The sequence below is a fragment of the Mus caroli genome, chromosome 1 (assembly GCF_900094665.2).
Source record: "Mus caroli chromosome 1, CAROLI_EIJ_v1.1, whole genome shotgun sequence".
Taxonomy (NCBI): Eukaryota; Metazoa; Chordata; class Mammalia; order Rodentia; family Muridae; genus Mus; species Mus caroli.
The window spans coordinates 51615881-51634138 of NC_034570.1; the positions used below are offsets into that span (position 1 = coordinate 51615881).

At 42.6% G+C, this 18258-nt stretch overlaps 1 protein-coding gene and 1 non-coding gene across 13 annotated transcripts in view; both read left to right on the forward strand.

The window, feature by feature from the left end:
* The window catches only part of Spats2l (spermatogenesis associated serine rich 2 like), a 179756-nt gene that overhangs the window by 82183 nt on the left and 79315 nt on the right, over window positions 1-18258 (forward strand). For all 12 annotated transcript variants that reach the window (XM_029481286.1, XM_029481254.1, XM_029481224.1 and 9 more), the window contains one exon: window positions 523-583. In XM_029481286.1, the coding sequence (XP_029337146.1) occupies window positions 523-583 (61 nt within the window). The remainder of the gene's footprint in view (window positions 1-522; window positions 584-18258) is intronic.
* On the forward strand, window positions 12491-12590 carry LOC115032537. Its single transcript, XR_003838192.1, has one exon. It is a non-coding gene; the product is annotated as a small nucleolar RNA U13 (small nucleolar RNA).

Below are 18258 nucleotides of genomic sequence, written 5' to 3' on the forward strand. Positions count from 1 at the left end.
AAAGACAGAGGGAGAGAGACAGAAAGAGACAGAGGGAGAGAGGGAGACAGAGAGAGAGGGAGACAGAGAGAGACAGAGGGAGAAATGGAGAGGGAGACAGAGGGAGAGAGGGAGGGGGAGAGAGAGACAGAGGGAGAAAGGGAGAGAGAGAGACAGAGGAAGAGAGACAGGAGACAGAGGGAGAGAAACACAGAGGGAGAGAGACAGAGGGAGAGAGAGACAGAGGGAGAAAAGGAGAGAGAGGGAGAGAAAGACAGAGGAAGAGGGACAAAGAGAGACAGAGGGAGAGAGAGGGAAAGGGAGAGAAAACTAGGAACGATATTGGTTTTTGAAAGCTTAAATCCCAATCCTAGTGATACAACTTCTTCAACAAAGCCATACCTTCTTAAACAGTTTCACCATCTGGAGACTAATCACTCAGATATATGAGCCTGTGGGGGGCTATTCTCGCTCAAACCACAACAGGACACTTTGGAGATCATCTTTGAAGCATTAACCATTTCTTTTATCCCTTCTTTATAGGGCTTATACCCCTAGAAGGAAGATGGCTGAACTCAACACTCATGTGAACGTCAAAGAGAAGGTAAGGTCTTACTGTATGTTAACTCTCAGAAACTGCAGACTAGTTAATATAATCCCTGCTGGTAAAAACTTGATTATAATGGAAAAAGGGAAAAATGGTTTGCAGAGATGCATAGAAAGTCTGTTGCATTGATATAATATCTGTGGAATGTGTGATAAGCACAATACATCTATTTTCTCATTTTTACCATAATTTCCATGATGCAGAGGCAGAAACTGAACAACAGCACAGGTGAGCCATGTGGCTTGGTTCACATAGCACGTAGGCAGCATCTAAGAACTTGAGTGTGCGACTGCTTCTCCAACCATCTTGTGGTAGTTTCAGGTGGCCTTTTAGGTCCTTCAACCTTGAGAGTTCATGATACAGAACTCCCCCTACCCTTACCCCTACCCCTACTCCTACCCCTACCCCTCCTCCTCCCCCTTCCATCTTTATCATTTGTTATGAACTGATCAACATTCGCATCCCTTACCAGTCTGGAAAGCTTATTTGACTTTCTGTCAATATCATTCTCTTGCCATCTGTGTATTAATAAATACATTGTAGTATTGAGTCCTAACGGCCTTGAATCATATAGCCCATGGAGATAAACCTACCCAACCTGCTCCATGGCAACAGAGACTAAGGGACTCATACATGCTCATGAGAGCCTGGCCAGGAACCTCTGTCAGCCCTGACTCCTTCTCTAGAGGTATCCCAGACTCACTGGACTGCCATGTACTTGACTGTGGGTATTTTCTCCTCATTGCTTTCTTTGTATCCCTACCATACTAAAAACATAGAATGCATGCTGAGAGGAATGATATTTGTGAAGTCCTTGCAGTTTTCTTCCTAACTGGATGCCAGTGCTAATGACACTAAGCACCCAGGTGAAGCACCTGTTCATTTAGGGTGGAGAAGCCAAAATAAATACAGTAACATATAAATGAGCACAGCCATTTCAGACCAGGACAGCAGCTTTGACAACACATCAGGTGTGTTTTGGTGGGATGGAGGTAGAGAGGTGACTATTTTACATGAGGATGTCCCAAGAGCTCTTTGAGAGGTCATGTGAGAACTGAAAGAAAGTTGATGGGATAGAAACAACCAGGTAAAGATCTGAGAGTAGAGAATCCTGTATTTAAAAAAAGCAAAAGTACGTGCTTCAAATGCACAGAGGGAATGTGTTTGGAAAACCAGTAGCCATCGTGGACCTGAGGGTGATGGGCAGAGGGAATGGAAACAAAGGCCAGAGGGTGCCACTTCACCTCAGCCATTAACCTTCAGGGAATCAGGTGGAATGGAGGACTCCATGTACCTGGATGGAAACGGTTTAGTCTTCTAATATAAAGGTCCATTTTATCATCAGTCACATCGAGGAGAAATTAACAATTCCTTCAAGCATGCAATGTGAAAACCCCACAGTAGCAAGACTGTGACTCACATCACTGGAAGCCATAATGTGTTCCCAGCATCCTGGTGTGTAACTTGTCCGTCATCATTTCAAAACAACTGCCATTCTACACCCTGATGATAGATTGTGCTATCTGAGGTGTTGATAGAGATGTTGCAGGGGATAGTGTAGCATGCTTTGTTTTCTTTTGTTTCTTGTTATTGGTATTGGCCTTTATCTCAATAGGAGCTATTTCCTTTGTAATGATACATATTGTCTGTCATGAATGTTAGCACATTGTCCTGAGAAGGACCTCAGGCCTCACTAGACTGCTGAAGGTGTTTGTGTGCCAACAGGTTTCAACCATGTTAGAGCTGTGTAGGGCTCTCTTCCACAGGCAGAGGCCAGCTAACAGGAAGATGCAGGCAGGAGCGTGGATCGGTTGGACATGTTTTCAGGCAACTGTAATCCATGCTTATATGTCTATTCAGTGACATCCTCTTTAATGGGGACATTGAGGCTTGAGGTCACTCTTGACTTTGTCAAAGTTAGACTTTGCCGTGTCTGGTTCTGAAGCCCACTCCCTTTTCCCTGTTTCTCAGAGTTCCCACCAGTGAACAGAAAACCACAAGCGCTACCAAAGGAGACCAGAAAAATAAAACTTAATGTAGAATTTCTTTGTAGTTTTGTGTGGTGTCTTAATCGATGTAGAATCTCTATCCATTATATTCTCATGTATTCCACAGGTTATTTTAATATTCAGATGTTTTAGCATATTGATCATTGAATAAACAATAGCAGAAAGCTGCAGCTCCTTGATAATGAGCCTTCATAGAGTCCCTTTATTTAAATGAGAATTTATGCTCCCCAGTTTGAAAGGCTGGGGTGGACTTCCTAGTACTGGCCACAGACTGGCTCCTTTTCAGTCATCTGTTGGTAGATGGATGCAGCCTTCTCCAGTCAAGCTACAGAATGTAAAGCCCTCTACAGAACCAGATCTATAGCAAATGGTCCCCGCAGAGTGCAGCTGGTGGTCAGAACACCACCGGAGGCCGAGCAGGCAGGATTAGGTTGTCTTATGCAGAAGAGAGGAGACAAGCTGGTCTGTGTGGGCACACAGCATGGAGGGTCAGCATGAAGGTGCCATCTGTTAGCTCGGGCGTCAGAACAGTGACTGTCCAGGGCTGTGGGGTGTCCACTCGAGGAGGGATAAGAACAGTGGGTGTTTTGCTACTCCACTTGAATAACTCATCAAAATGTTGGCATCATTTTGGGAAAGGGCACTGTTTGGGTTGTAAATGTTGTGAATCTGCATGACAGTGAGAGCAAAGCCTGCTAACTCAATTAGTGAATTCCACCCTCCCTGTCAAAAGTTAATAGACTTCTCAACTCCATCAAATAAGCCAGAATAAACAACAGAAATTCTGATCATATATAGTTTCAGTTTGATTTATTTCAGTATACTTATTTCCTTTAGTTATTAGCTTGTGTGGCCTTTTATGATTAGTTTGTTTCTCAATCTGTCACACAAGGCAATGGCGTTTCAGTTTTGAATATTAAGAGTAATAATAACTGTCTTGGTCTTAAGTTACAAGCTTTTGTAGATTAATGAGAAGATTTCTAGTGGTGTTGATACATTATCTAGTCAACAACTGTGGAATTTTTTTTTAAAAAGAAAGTCTCATGTTAGGAGCTGGCTCAGGAGACAGCTCAGTCAGTACAGGGCTTGCTGGGCAAGCATGAGGATCTGAGGTGGAATAGCACTCATTTCAAAGGCAGGTTTGGTGACCAAGCTTGTTACCACAGCAGTGGGAAGGCAGAAACCAGTAAATCCCTGGAACTTACTGGCCAGCCTCACCAAATCACTGAACTCCAGGGCCACTGAGAGACAGCCCCCCAAAAAACAAGATAGAAGCCCTTGAGAAATGACAACACACAGGGTGGGCCACTGGCTTGTGCATACACATGCACACACACACACACACACACACACACATGCACATCTACAAAACAAATAAATTCACAAACAAGGAAACAACTAACTTTTCTGTTGTAAAGCAAGATTTAACAGGATGAGATCTTTGTCCATCTCTCGTGACCCAACAGGGTGGGTTGAATAGAAGCCAAGTACTTTGAAGAAATAACTCTTGTCTTCTTGCAGTTTTTTTTTTAGTCCAGAAAAGAAGCTAATAATGTTTAATATTCAGGGAAAATAAAACTTGTAATAGATACTTGTGACATTTTATTTCAAAATAACTTCGTAGTGTTGGATTATAACTGTAAGGATTTCAATTGGAAAATAAAAATTCAAATAGTTCTGTTTCCTCAGTATGGCATACATCTTCTTGATCAGTCCTGTCTTCTTTCTTCCTTACTTTCATCTACCCCTGTCTCTTCCCCATGGGGAGACATGTGCCCTTCAGCCCAGCCACTGTGGCCTTGAACATCTTTGCCTCCAACCCATTGCAAAGGCAGGATCCTGTATAAGACATCTTTCTTCAGGACCTGAGCCTCACTCCACTCCCACTCAGGAACACTTTCAGACATCTCTTTCTCTCTCCCTGTGCTTCCTCAAAGGGACTCTGCATCTTTCATCACAGCTTACTGCATGTAACAAGGGCCTTAGTTGTCTGTGTCCCTGTGCTAAGACTAAGGAGTGTGTCTTACATTCTTGGATTTGACCTATAGTTGGCCCCCGAGTTAGAGTTGGGTAAGTGGATGGATAACAGATGAGTGAACACAAGTAGTTGAATAGCTAAGTTCTTTAGACTTATGAAATCCCATTTATGAAATGTTAGCAAATCTCCAGGCTTCTTGAAAAAAAAAAAACCGGTATGGAGGTTAATGGAAATGTCAGCTCATTTTCTCATATCCATTGCTATTAAAGCATGCTTTAAATTGCTTCTAGAAATGGGAGCTTAGTTGGGTTGCTTGGGTTGACTACATGTGCTTCTGCAGGAAAGAATCAGCTTTAGAAGGTGGTGAGCAAGCACTGTGGTCCCTGGCAAGTCATGATAACAAATGAGGTTGCTAGGTAGTAACTGCTCACGGAATAGATCCCCAAAGCAAGCCTGATTGAAGATGGACAGCAGAAGAAAATGTTTGGTCAACCAAAAGTCTTGTGGTTGGAAGTAACTGTTCACTGGCATTTTCTCATTTTTTTATCTTGTTAAAGATTTGGTTTTATTATTTTTAATTATATGTAGGTGTGTGTGTGTGCACATGTGGGTGTGTGCATATGAGTGCATAAAGTAGTTTTCTTTAAAACAAAGTTCAACACCAGAAACTCCATGGATAAATTAGTGGATAGTGACTGTTAAAGTTACTTCCTACTTAATACACTTAGCTATCAAGTGAAATTGATTTATCGAGTTTTAAAATAATGATGAGTAATATGGAAAAATAGATTTTTTTGGTCAGGTTTTTCTCATGTATTACTATCAATCAAATTCAATTTAGTAAGAAAACATGTTGATGGAAGGAAAGGGATCCTTGCCTGTAGAGTTAGCATGTTCCTAGTGCTCAGGCATGATAGGATAAGTCATTCCAGTGATGAATGATTCTGTAGGGGACCCAGTGCCCTTGGGACTGGCCTCAGTAAGGGAGGCTTAGGGAAAACATACGTCTAGAAGGGGAGAACTGTCAGCTACCCAATCACTAGCTCAATAACCTGAAACAAACCATTGAACTCTTCTGGACTTCAGGTTACCAGTAAGCAAGTGAGGCATGGTTGTAAATTATCTCAATAAGTCAAGCTGGAAGCACGCTCAGGTGGAGGGGACTCATCTGGCAGGAGTGAGGTCCCAGGTTTGATCCCCAGCAATTCTATAAAGGATTTGGGTGGGTGGGGGATCATCTGTTTAATTTACAAATAAAAATGGAAAAACTGCCTCTAATTAACATTTCTCTCAGGGTTTAAAAGGAAACTTCCTGTGGAACCAAGAATGGAAGGGGGAAGAAAAGTCCAGATGAGAAAACATAAAAAGTGGACTTGACTTTCAGAATCTGATAGCTCTTGCTGAGCTGCACAAAATATAATTGAGACAAGACAATTCGATGACATGGAAATGGGGAACAGCCCAGTCTATAATATCATTGCCGAGAGACCATTTATTGTGAATAGCTTTTAGAGCTGTTCAAGTTATTGAGGTAAATTGGATTGTAAACAATAACCATACAGAGTCATTAAAATGAAAAGGAAGAAGAGTCTCTTGTCGACACTGCATGCAAGGAAGTATTGTCACCATTTCTGCAGGTCACTGAGATACAAAGTGTTCACGGTGGTGACCAAGTTTCCATCCACAACAGTTGGATGGATAATTTATTGTCTCATAATAAGCATTCCCCATTTTACTTTTTTTCCTGTAACTCTTGGTCTGTGTTTTACAAAGTACTGAAAATATAACTCAGATTTTTATTTGGAGTGGAGGGTAGGCAGAAAAAGTAAAAAAAAAAATTGATTAAAGAGATTTTAGGAGATCAGAGAATGACAGTATGCACTGTGCCTCATCTTTAGAGCATTAACCTATTTCACAAAGAAACCTTTTCTTAGGCTTGGGGATGAGTTTTAATGGCATATACTTGTTACAAAGAACAACCATGCAAGCTTCTGGGGGGAAAACCTTCATTTTATAATTTTTCACAAGAGTTTAGTTTAGTCCAACGCTTGGATTCAGAGAGCAAGAACACCAGCTGCACAGCTTTTAGATTTCACTGTGGGACTCGTTCTTGTCATCATTTTCTCATAGGAAAGGGTCATTAAATTTCCCTTTCAAAGAAAGGAGAAACACTGACAATAGTTATTGCCTAATGCTTATGTACAGAACTGCTGTTATTGTTGCTTGGCAACTAGAGGAGATTTGACAAGGAGTCTAAAGGAACTGAATGAATAAATGGGACTGTCAGCATCAGTTTCAGGGGATAAGAAGAAATCCACTATTGCGGGATTAGCATCACATTGCTTTGTCCAAGCTACATGCCCGGAATACACAATGCTGCTTCTGTTTCTCCTACCCCCAGCCCCGTCTTCTAGCCTTTCACTGTAACCCCTTTTGTACTATGGCTGAGGGATGAGTAGGAGACAGATGCTTAATGCTGAACAATATGAGAGCATGTCAAAATGAAGTCATTTGGCATCAAGGGAAAGTATCCCCATTAACAATCCCTTGGAGTTTATAGGGAATTCTCCCATAGTCTAGTTATTTCCTACAATGATCCTTCATATTACATGTCCACGTTTTTAAAACTTATTTATTTTATGTGTATCTGTGTTTTGTCTGTGTGTATGACTGTGTGAGGGTGTCAAATACCCTGGAACTGGAGCTACAGACAGCCGTGAGCTGCCATGTGGATTCTGGGAATCAAACTCGGGTTCTCTGGAAGAGCAGCCAGTCCTCTCAACAGCTGAGCCATCTCTCTGGCCCCTAAATGATCCAGTTTTTTTTTTAATTAGGTAATTTCCTCATATACATTTCCAATGCTATACTAAAAGTCCCCCATACCCTCTCCCCCACTCCCCTACCCACCCACTCCCACTTTTTGGCCCTGGCGTTCCCCTGTACTGGGGGCATATAAAGTTTGCATGTCCAATGGGCCTCTCTTTCCAGTGATGGCCGACTAGGCCATCTTTTGATACATATGCAGCTAGAGTCAAGAGCTCCGGGATACTGGTTAGTTCATAATGTTGTTCCACCTATAGGGTTGCAGATCCCTTTAGCTCCTTGGGTACTTTCTCTAGCTCCTCCATTGGGGGCTCTGTGATCCATCCAATACCTGACTGTGAGCATCCACTTCTGTGTTTGCTAGGCCCCGGCATAGTCTCACAAGAGACAGCTATATCAGGGTCCTTTCAGCAAAATCTTGCTAGTGTATGCAATGGTGTCAGCGTTTGGANGCTGATTATGGGATGGATCCCCGGATATGGCAGTCTCTAGATGGTCCATCCTTTTGTCTCAGCTACAAACTTTGTCTCTGTAACTCCTTCCATGGGTGTTTTGTTCCCAGTTCTAAGAAGGGGCAACATGTCCACACTTTGGTCTTCGTTCTTCTTGAGTTTCATGTGTTTTGCAAATTGTAACTTATATCTTGGGTATTCTATGTTTCTGGGCTAATATCCACTTATCAGTGAGTATATAACATTTGAGTTCTTTTGTGATTGGTTTACCTCACTCAGGACAATGCCCTCCAGGTCCAACCATTTGCCTAGGAATTGCATAAATTCATTCTTTTTAATAGCTGAGTAGTACTCCATTGTGTAAATGTACCACATTTTCTGTATCCATTCCTCTGTTGAGGGGCATCTGGGTTCTTTCCAGCTTCTGGCTATTATAAATAAGGCTGTTATGAACATAGTGGAGCATGTGTCCTTCTTACCGGTTGGGACATCTTCTGGATATATGCCCAGGAGAGGTGTTGCTGGATCCTCCGGTAGTACTATGTCCAATTTTCTCTGCTTGTGGACGTTGTACATCGTGGTGCGCACTAGGCTCCGCACCACGATGTACAACGTCCACAAGCAGTACAGCACAAGCCATTGCTGTTCTATTCAGGAATTTTTCCCCTGTGTCAATATCTTCGAGGCTTTCCCCCACTTTCTCCTCTATAAGTTTCAGTGTCTCTAGTTTTATGTGGAGCTCCTTGATCCACTTAGATTTGACCTTAGTACAAGGAGATAGGAATGGATAAATTCACATTCTTCTACATGATAACCACCAGTTGTGCCAGCACCATTTGTTGAAAATGCTGTCTTTTTTCCACCGGATGGTTTTAGCTCCCTTGTCGAAGATCAAGTGACCATAGGTGTGTGGGTTCATTTCTGGGTCTTCAATTCTATTCCATTGGTCTACTTGTCTGTCGCTATACCAGTACCATGCAGTTTTTATCACAATTGCTCTGTAGTAAAGCTTTAGGTTAGGCATGGTGATTCCACCAGAGGTTCTTTTATCCTTTAGAAGAGTTTTTGCTATCCTAGGTTTTTTGTTATTCCAGATGAATTTGCAGATTGCTCTTTCTAATTCGTTGAAGAATTGAGTTGGAATTTTGATGGGGATTGCATTGAATCTGTAGATTGCTTTTGGCAAGATAGCCATTCAACATTGTACTTGAAGTCCTAGCAAGAGCAATTTGACAACAAAAGGAGATCAAGGGGATACAAATTGGAAAAGAAGAAGTCAAAATATCACTTTTTGCAGATGATATGATAGTATATATAAGTGACCCTAAAAATTCCACCAGAGAACTCCTAAACCTGATAAACAGCTTTGGTGAAGTAGCAGGATATAAAATTAACTCAAACAAGTTAATGGCCTTTCTCTGCACAAAGAATAAACAGGCTGAGAAAGAAATNAGGGANACAACACCCNTCTCAATAGTCACAAATAATATAAAATANNTTGNCGTGACTCTAACTAAGGAAGNGAAAGATCTGTATGATAAGAACTTCACGTCTCTGAAGAAAGAAATTAAAGAAGATCTCAGAAGATGGAAAGATCTCCCATGCTCATGGATTGGCAGGATCAACATTGTAAAAATGATCCAGTTTTATAGATAAAACTTTACAAGGCATCATAGATGATTTCTTCTCTTCTGACCTTGCACACTTTTGTCGAGATAGATTTGGTGGGTAGACAGACTGGTTGATCTAGCACGTAACAGTAAACTCACATATATTATTACTATTTCATAGTCAGCTATTTCTCCACAACTTGGTAACAATCTGCTTATCAATAGTATACATTTTTTACCTTGCTTGTGTACTTGATACTTTATATAACAGTAATGCTACATACAGATTTTACCCCGCTCCTGGTATTAGTTAATCAAAATTTGGTTTAATAATTTAGTCAAGATCCTATCATGGTGATTGTAGGTAAATATAAGTAGAGACAAGTCCTAGGAAGGCAGGAGGTGGGGTTTATGTAGTCCCTGGACTGGAGGTGGAGGGTAGTGCTTTTAAATGGTAAGTGTGAGAATAGGCAGATGCAGTTAGGAACAGCCTTCAGATGTCATGATATCTTTGAAAAGAGGGAGAAAAAAGGAAAAATCCAGAAAAATCTCCAACTTGTATTGCAATGGTAAGAAAGTTTCATCAGGCCAATGGGGCAGGAGCACATACCAACACTGCTAATTGTCCCCCTCTGCGTGGCCTGGCAGCATCTGGAGGAGCAATTCATGAGATGAGTCCTACATGTCTCTGCTATCACTCAACTCTGCCTCCTACAACAGCACTCAATTACATTTAAAAAAACATAAAAAGGAAATTGAGATACATATTTTGGAATTTTATAATATGATTAAAGCACGAGGGTTTTTTCCTAGAAAAAAATGAATAAAAAGTTTAAAAATCACTGCTCTGAAATAATTAGTAAATTAAAATACAGACTCTAAGCATCTGGTGAGATAGAGCAGTTGATGAAGGGAAAAGACCTGAATTCAATCCTCAGAACACATTTTAAAAGCCAAGCATGGTGGTGTGACCTTGTGTCCTGTTGCTGGAGAGACAAGGGTAGGCAGATCCCTCCGACTCAGTGGTCAGCCAGCCCAGCCTGCTTGTCAAACTCCAGGCCAATGAAGGATCCTGTCTCAAAAATGTGGATACCACCTGAGGACTAGTGACTAAGATTGTCCTCTGACCTCCTCACATATGTGTCCACAAATGTGTGCACCTACACACACACACACACACACACACACACACACACATGTAGCTGGGCATCGAGTATGGAGGTCTTTTCAACTTTTAGAGCAAGTCATCATTTGATAACCTTCTCCCCTGACTCTGTTTCTAACCACATTTACAGTAAGGAGATCCATTTTCTCCCACTGAAAAGTCCAGTCCTTGCTCCATTATGTCAGCCCTCTTGGTTTGCTGTCTTCTTTCACCACATGAGTTAATTCACTACCCTGTAGGACTACCAGAGCCCTAACTCCAGTAGATGAACTGGGGTCTCAGGCATTGTAGAAGACAAAGACAGAGCACCAGACCACAGAGTGAGCACTGGCCTCAGTCTCCAGAGTACCGCCTCTATTTATGTAAAATGGAGCGCACAAACTCCCATTTCCTGTAAAATGCAGGGATTTCACAAAACCATCTATGGTGCATTTGTAACCCAAATTTCTCATGCCTCTGTCTCTGGAACTCTTCAGAACTCTGCTTCTCAGCCTTTGAAGATAATTATCAGCAAAAGTCATTGAAATGATGATTGGTGATCAATTATATAACAATAGGTTTTTTATTGTAAAACACTTAACACAACGTTTTCCCTCATGTAATCATAAGTGCACATAGTGTTAACCACAGGTACAGTGTCTCTGGATACCGTCAAGTATAAATAAACGTTATCTCTGTCTCTACCTATTCCCTGCCTGAACAGTCCCTGGAAACCACAAGATTGTCCTCTATGTTTAGGAGTTTAGTTCCATGAATAATATTCCATGTAAGTGGAGTGGGACTACATTGGTCCTGTGGCTGGCTCAGGAGTATCACGTCCTTCACACTGACCCGTGTTGTCATGCTGTTCCACAGCATTTTCTTTCTATTACAACTACATAATGTTTCTCTGTGAGTAAAACCTCTATGTGTATGTACTCATCGGCCACTAATGGAGACATTTCCTGTTTTCTTTAAATACTTACAGCTCAGATGTAACTTGACTTATTGAAGGCTGAATGTACAAAGTCATTTCACCTTTTCCTTCTTTCTTTCTTTCTTTCTTTCTTTCTTTCTTTCTTTCTTTCTTTCTTTCTTTCTTTCTCCTTTTTGACTAGTCTTTAGAGGAAAACCAAACAAACAGAAAATTGTAAGAAAAATAAGATCTGGTCAGTTAAATAATCACTTTAACTGATATTTAAGAGTGTGCCTTTTATAAATTGGTCCACCCTTGTAAATAAAAGAGAAAGTATATTCCTGGTTTCCATGGAGTTTTAAGGTCTGTTTCCTCCACACCACAATGAAGAAATATCCAAAGCTAATATACTTTAGAGATTAAGTTAACTCTCTTATGCTGCTATTGACCAAAGGGTAATTAGCTCTTTTTTTCCTAGTATTGATTAAAGGGTTCTAAGTGACTTGTACCCTTTTTTATAGTTCTTTTATCTGGGAAGTTCTGTGAATGAGAAAAGAAAAAAGAAAAAAAAAAGGAAAACTACATTAAGAGTGAATGTAAATAATTACCATTTTCCCCCAAGTGGAGACTTTAAACTACAAAGAAAATGAGGAAAGACTTCACTGAATGTTCTCTTAGAAAGGAGATAAATTAAAAGAATCTCGCTTTTCTGCTGTGATTAAGGTACCCAAACAAAAATCGCCTATCGATATAGCATTGATTTTTTTCTTCAGTAATAAGCCTAACTATAGAATTCATCAGAGATGCTAGCCAGACAGAATATTTTTCTAAACCCTAATACTATATAGGTGTGGCCAGCTGGACAGAAATAACTTCTGGTGGACTGAGGGACTCAGCTACTTTCAAATTATCTGCAAGTCTAATTGGTAATTCTGGAGGTATTAGAGGAAGAGACAAACATAGTGATTAAAAATCAAACAACTCAAAGCATGACTATTGGGTGTTCATGCCACTGCGTGATGTGTGCCATCCATAAACCTTGTTATAACGTGGTCACATTACCCGTCTGACATGAAAAAAAAAATCAAACAACTCAAGCATACACCAAATATATATGTTTGTTTCTTTATTGTGTTTCTCAATGTAAATTAGAGGGACTGTTGCCATTAACAACCATCATATATATGGCCTTTTGCTTTTGTTGTCTATGCCCTTTCAGGCAGATTGTATTCAGAAATGATGGCTACAACAGTATCACCCATATTAAGAGTAAGAATCTTAGAAGGAGACAGGCTCTTACAGCAGGCTGACTAGTACAATTAAGAAGCAAGTTTCTTCCAAAATGAGGTCATTCTGCCTCTTCCTTCATAGTTGGGGTACCTGCATGGAGCACTGGGCTGCTCTGGAAACAGTCTATCCTAAGGTCACCGTGCTGTGAGGAAGACCAGGCGAGCCCATCAGGACCCCATGGAGTGCTCTGCCTGACTCTCGGTCTCTCTGCCACCATCCTTCTGCATGAGTGACCCACAGCACACTCATCCATCAGACTCCTCCCAAGCCCATCTCCACACAGTCAAGGTCCTAGATACATTCTTCTCAGCAGTCATGTACCAGTAGGTAACTAGAATGCCTTTTGCAAGAGAGGGCTCACCCGAGCTGGACATGTAACTCAGTTAGTAGACAGCATGTCTAATATGTGCAGAGCCTGGGGTCCAATCCACAGAACCACGTAATGTAGACATAGTGACACACAACTGTAATCTGAGTCCTTGGAGGATGGAGACAGGAGGATCAGAAACTCAGAGTCATAGTGAATGGAAGCCAGTGATTGAGACTCTCTCAGAGAGGGGGTAGGGGGAGAAAGAGAACCCATACCCTCTTGAGCAGTTTTACTTTACAAAAGCCATATTGTGGAAATAATGATCTTGCATAAATAGTGGAGAGGTGTGGAAGAATTACAGTATATTCCAAGTGGTTTGAGAGGTGACCAACTGTCCCTAAGAACTCTCTCCTGTGCCACCATTCTTTTTTTTTTCCTGCTCCCTCTCCCTCACTAAAAGAAATGAAAATGTTTTGTTGTCTGAAAACCAGAGAAATACTGAGGACTGAGATTAGTTTAAGGGAAGATGAAAGTGGGAAGATGGAGAGTTCCAGGAGACAAGACAAGACACAGACGTGTGCTCAAAGGATAGAAGGCCCAGGCTCCTTGGAGCATCAAGTGTGTAAAGGGGTGGAATTTCAGAGACAAAGGCATGGGCCAAACTTCCATTTGGCCCATGGAAGTCTGTAACTTCCATTATACCTCAAATTCATGATTCTTAATTCAGGATGCTCATCAGAAGCATGGTGGAAACGTCAGTGCCGAGCCACCCATCATACGATTGCTTCCCCCTTCTTGTTCCTTGTATCTAAACAGAGACCAGTTGCTTCTTCACACGTGTAGTCATTCCCTACACTGCTTATATTGGTCCATTTTCTTGCCCAGGCTACTGTATTAGAATCCTAGCTGGCATCCACTTGATCTCCTAGAGCTCATACAGAAGAAGATCGAATGACCTTAAATGCACAAATATCATAGTCCTCCCCTGGGCAAATCTTCATTAGCTTTGCCATAGAATCAGGTTCAGAGTGATCAGCCGTGCGGCCTAGACCACTTTGGCCCCATGCCTCTATCCTAAAAGTCCATGCTTTTTAACACCTGATGCTCCAAGGACCCTGGACCATCTTTCTTTGAGCACACTTCCTGTGTCCTGCCTCGTTCCTCCAGGAACTCTTCATCTCCTTCCCTTCATTCTCCTTTTAAACCAGTTTCAGCCCTCAGTGTTTCTCTGGTTCTCAGACAACAAAACGTCTTCACCCCCTTTACTAAATCCATCAAACATCTGTCTTTCTAGACTATAAATTTCCTCGGCAGATCAGGAAATTTGTCTGTCCCTGCCTATGGTCCAACTTCAGAGTCTGTTAACTGTGATTCAATCAGTGAATAAATAATGGAACATAAATTAAAAGACTACTCTCAGCTCCGACGACATTCTTGTGGTAATACCTTAGCTTCTATACTTGACTGGGGTTCATAAAAATTCAAATCAACAGTTTGACTCCGGCCTACACAAAGTTTAAATCGATAAATCTTCTCTAGGAGAAGGCAGCAACTGGGTTTTTGTTTTTTGTTTGTTTGTTTGTTTGATTTGTTTGTTTGAGATGCCAAATTGAACGGAATGGCTAACACGTTCCTTGTTTATAGTGACAAAACCCGCAAGGTTCCAAAAGTTCACAGCTGGCTGGAGCACCGAGTCAGAACTTACATATTGAAATTTAACAAGGGTGGATGTAAAATCACCCTGGCTGAGTGTTGCTGTCTCTTCACAAGCCTGGGGCTGCAGCTCTTGTCTTGAGAACAACGTTAGGAGAGCTAATAGCAAATAAGTCCCAGGGAGACCAGCAATTAGTGTGTCTCCTGAAGCATCCGTGCTGGTTCTGACAACGTGAATGAATAAGTGGGCCCCATCAAGGCAGGTGCAGGTGTACGGTTCTCTTCTCTGAGCGCCCTCCCCCACTGGAGCAGTGTGCCTATTTACCGAAACACTTTTCCCAAAGAAACACTCAGGAGAGCTTGACCAGCTGGCAGGAGCTGCAAGACTGCAGCATAAGCTGTAGAAGATCACATGTTTGCTCTGTAGTGATGGATTTCTAAGGGGTGCTTCAGCTCTTTGAAATAAATGCAGGGCTGACCTGTAGGAAAGGGGTTTCTGTCTCACATACCAGAAGGCAGCACCAAGTATAAGGGGTGGAAAAGCTTGCATCCCCTCCCTGGCTACCTGCTTCTTATCACCAGCTCCTCTTGTCTTTTTCACTTGCCCTTAATCTCAGCAGGACATGGGGTCCCTTCACTTCTCTCTGGTGTCCTAACCCATCTTCTTAGGGGCCTTTCCAGCCACTTCATGGATACCCACAGCCCATGTGCCTCAGGACTTCCCACTGTAATTTTACAGTTTGTAAACGTGGGTCATTCCTCTCCTCCGCCTCTGCTTCTAGCTTGCTAAGAATCTGTGGGCAAAGCCATGCCAGCTGGCTCTGTGACGGATGTGTGCTGTCCAGCGTTCATGGCCCTTCAGGCCTGGTCAGCGTTCTTTATTCATTATGGCCACTTCCTCTTAGGTTCCCAGGCAGGCGGCTCTAAGCCGGTCTCTATTTTTTAAGTGTCGACGCTCAGATGAATGGTTTCCATAAACGTTCGTCTTTCACCCACTCAAATTTTTATTATTTATCTTCGCTCTCCATTTCTCCTCTTTCCTTCCTTCTCGGAACTCTTGTTCCTTTCTTTTCAAAGAATATTTTTCTACCTGGATATCTATCTCCCCCAGCCCTGTGTGTGTGTGTGTGTGTGTGTGTGTATACATGTATATATACATGTGTTTCTATGTCTTGAGTGTATGTGCAGCAAGCATGTGTACATGTGGGGGCCGGGGCATGCCCGTGTGCAAGTACAACTTTGGGTGTTGTTCCTCAGAAGTCATCCACATTTTGTTTTGAGACAGGTTCTCTCTGTCTGTCTCTCTGTGTCTCTCTCTCTGTCTCTGTCTCTCTCTCATACACACACACACACACACACACACACACACACACACACTTTGTCCTGAGACTCACTGGTTCAACCAGGCTGGCTTGCTGGCCACTGAGCCCTAGCAATCTAGTTCCCCAGGTCTGGGATTACGAGAAAGCACCACTTTTTATATGTGTGCTGGGTATCAAACTTAAGTCCTCATGTTTTCCCAGGAAGTCCTTAGACTGAAATGTCTCTGGCCCCTCTATAGCTTCATGCCATTTTCTCATTTCCTCAGGACATCTTGGGGCATAATTTATCTCCTTTCTTTCCTTTCTCCAAATCCCCTCTCACTGCTGGCTCCTTCCTCCATCAGTGAACATGCTCAAGCCCTTTGGGCTATAAATTGCACACTGATTGTTTTAAGATGGATTGGAGAGAGGGAGAACCAAGCCAGAAACCCAATTAGGAGGGTTTTACAGACTCGGTGAGAAGGAACCGGTCTAGGTTAGTGAGAGGAGGGGAGCAAACAGTAAGATTCGGGGGGTTACTATCAGGACACCCCAAAGCAGCTGTTGTTTGTTTCTTTGCATTGTTTTCTTCACTGTTTAGGGGATGCCCTCTACTTTTCCCTGTGAAGTGTAGCTTCAGTACACTAGGACTCCCCAAGACATTCACTGAGAAAGGTACCTGCCAGAAGACAGCTTGTCATGTTTTAAGAGGCTAGTTGGTGGGATGGGAGAAGAATGCAATGAAGGAACTCTTGTTCCTCAAAGAAGGGTCCATTGCACCCCTTACTGCAGCTGTCATCGTCACCCCCAGTTCAGAGCTTAAGTCAGTGCCTTGGAGGCCTAGAGGTCAGAGTCTGATGGGAGCCTCAACCCAAGGTGTTCGAGTACACAGTCACTTTCCTCTCCAAGGGATGGAGAGAATGGTTCTTACCTTTTCCTCCCTTATCCTCCCCTCAAGCCCTGCAGCGGCTTGTCCCGCAGCGGCTAGTCCCGCAGCGGCTAGTTGAGTCTCAGGTTGTGTTGCTGTCATCCTCCCTCATCCTCCCCACATCTACAGATGGTTGTCATTGTGCTGGGCCCTGCAGAGATAAGCTGGGATGATCTCAGCCCTTCAGAGTTAGCAAGTTAACAACCTTCATTCCATCTGCAGACTGAGTTCTCCACAAAGTTCAGCATCTTCACAGGTTCTGGAGGAAAGACTATGGGGAAAACCACTCCTGCCTGCCACAGCCTATGATCAAGAAGACCCTTAAAAACACTTCATCCTGCCTTCTCTCAAGTGCCGCAAGCCTCTAGAACTGCATCCTGGTTCTGAGCAGATCCCAGCTAACTGTGCTCAGTTTCAGAAGACAGACAGTGTTGCCACAATCCTCACTTCAGCTTTCCTCCGACTCTGTCAGCACTGCGTTTACCTCATCTTCAAAGCTTCGTTTTTCTTTCTAATCCTGTTCTGCTCGCCCCAAAAAGTTAATTTTGATTTGTGCCGGTGGTGTTAATTCCCAAAAAGTCAGCCGAGTAGAACATGACAACACTTCATACATATTGTTTTGCTGGCAGGAAGTAGATATTCGAAAAAGCAATTAAATTACGGAATTATCCTCGATGCAAAGGTACCAGCCTGCAAAGAGTATTGCCTTCCTCGCAAGAAGATGCACAGAAGACCCGCCTTCATTAGTGTGCAGATGATACTACTGGTCCAGCAAATGAAGCAATACATACACAGAATCCACGGAGGAGGAGATGCTCTTTAGGCGTCTAGGAAAGGCTCACCATGTGGGAAATGTGGCCAAAGCTGATTATAAAGCCTTTTGAGTGTTGCAGGAACCGCAAACCCATACATAACTGGTTCTTGTTGGTGCAAAGAGGAGGCTGTTGGGTGCTGGATTGCTGCCCTTATTGTAGCAGATAGGATAGTGCTCACCTTTAAGTGTGTAAAGTTCCTCTGGGCTGGAAGCAGCCATCTGCTGTGCCCGGGACCTAGGAGGCACTCCACGCATCTGTGGCTTGAATCCATTAAGCTTTTGAATACTGCAAGTTTCTTTCTGCTGAACTGTAGGCACTGAAAAAGTAGCATAAAGGCCTAGACTGCCTCAATGACTATGGCACTCAGTTCCCCACTCCATCCATTTAGCCACTCACCAGACACTGTACCTCCATCTCCTGTACCTCCATCTCCTGTACCTCCA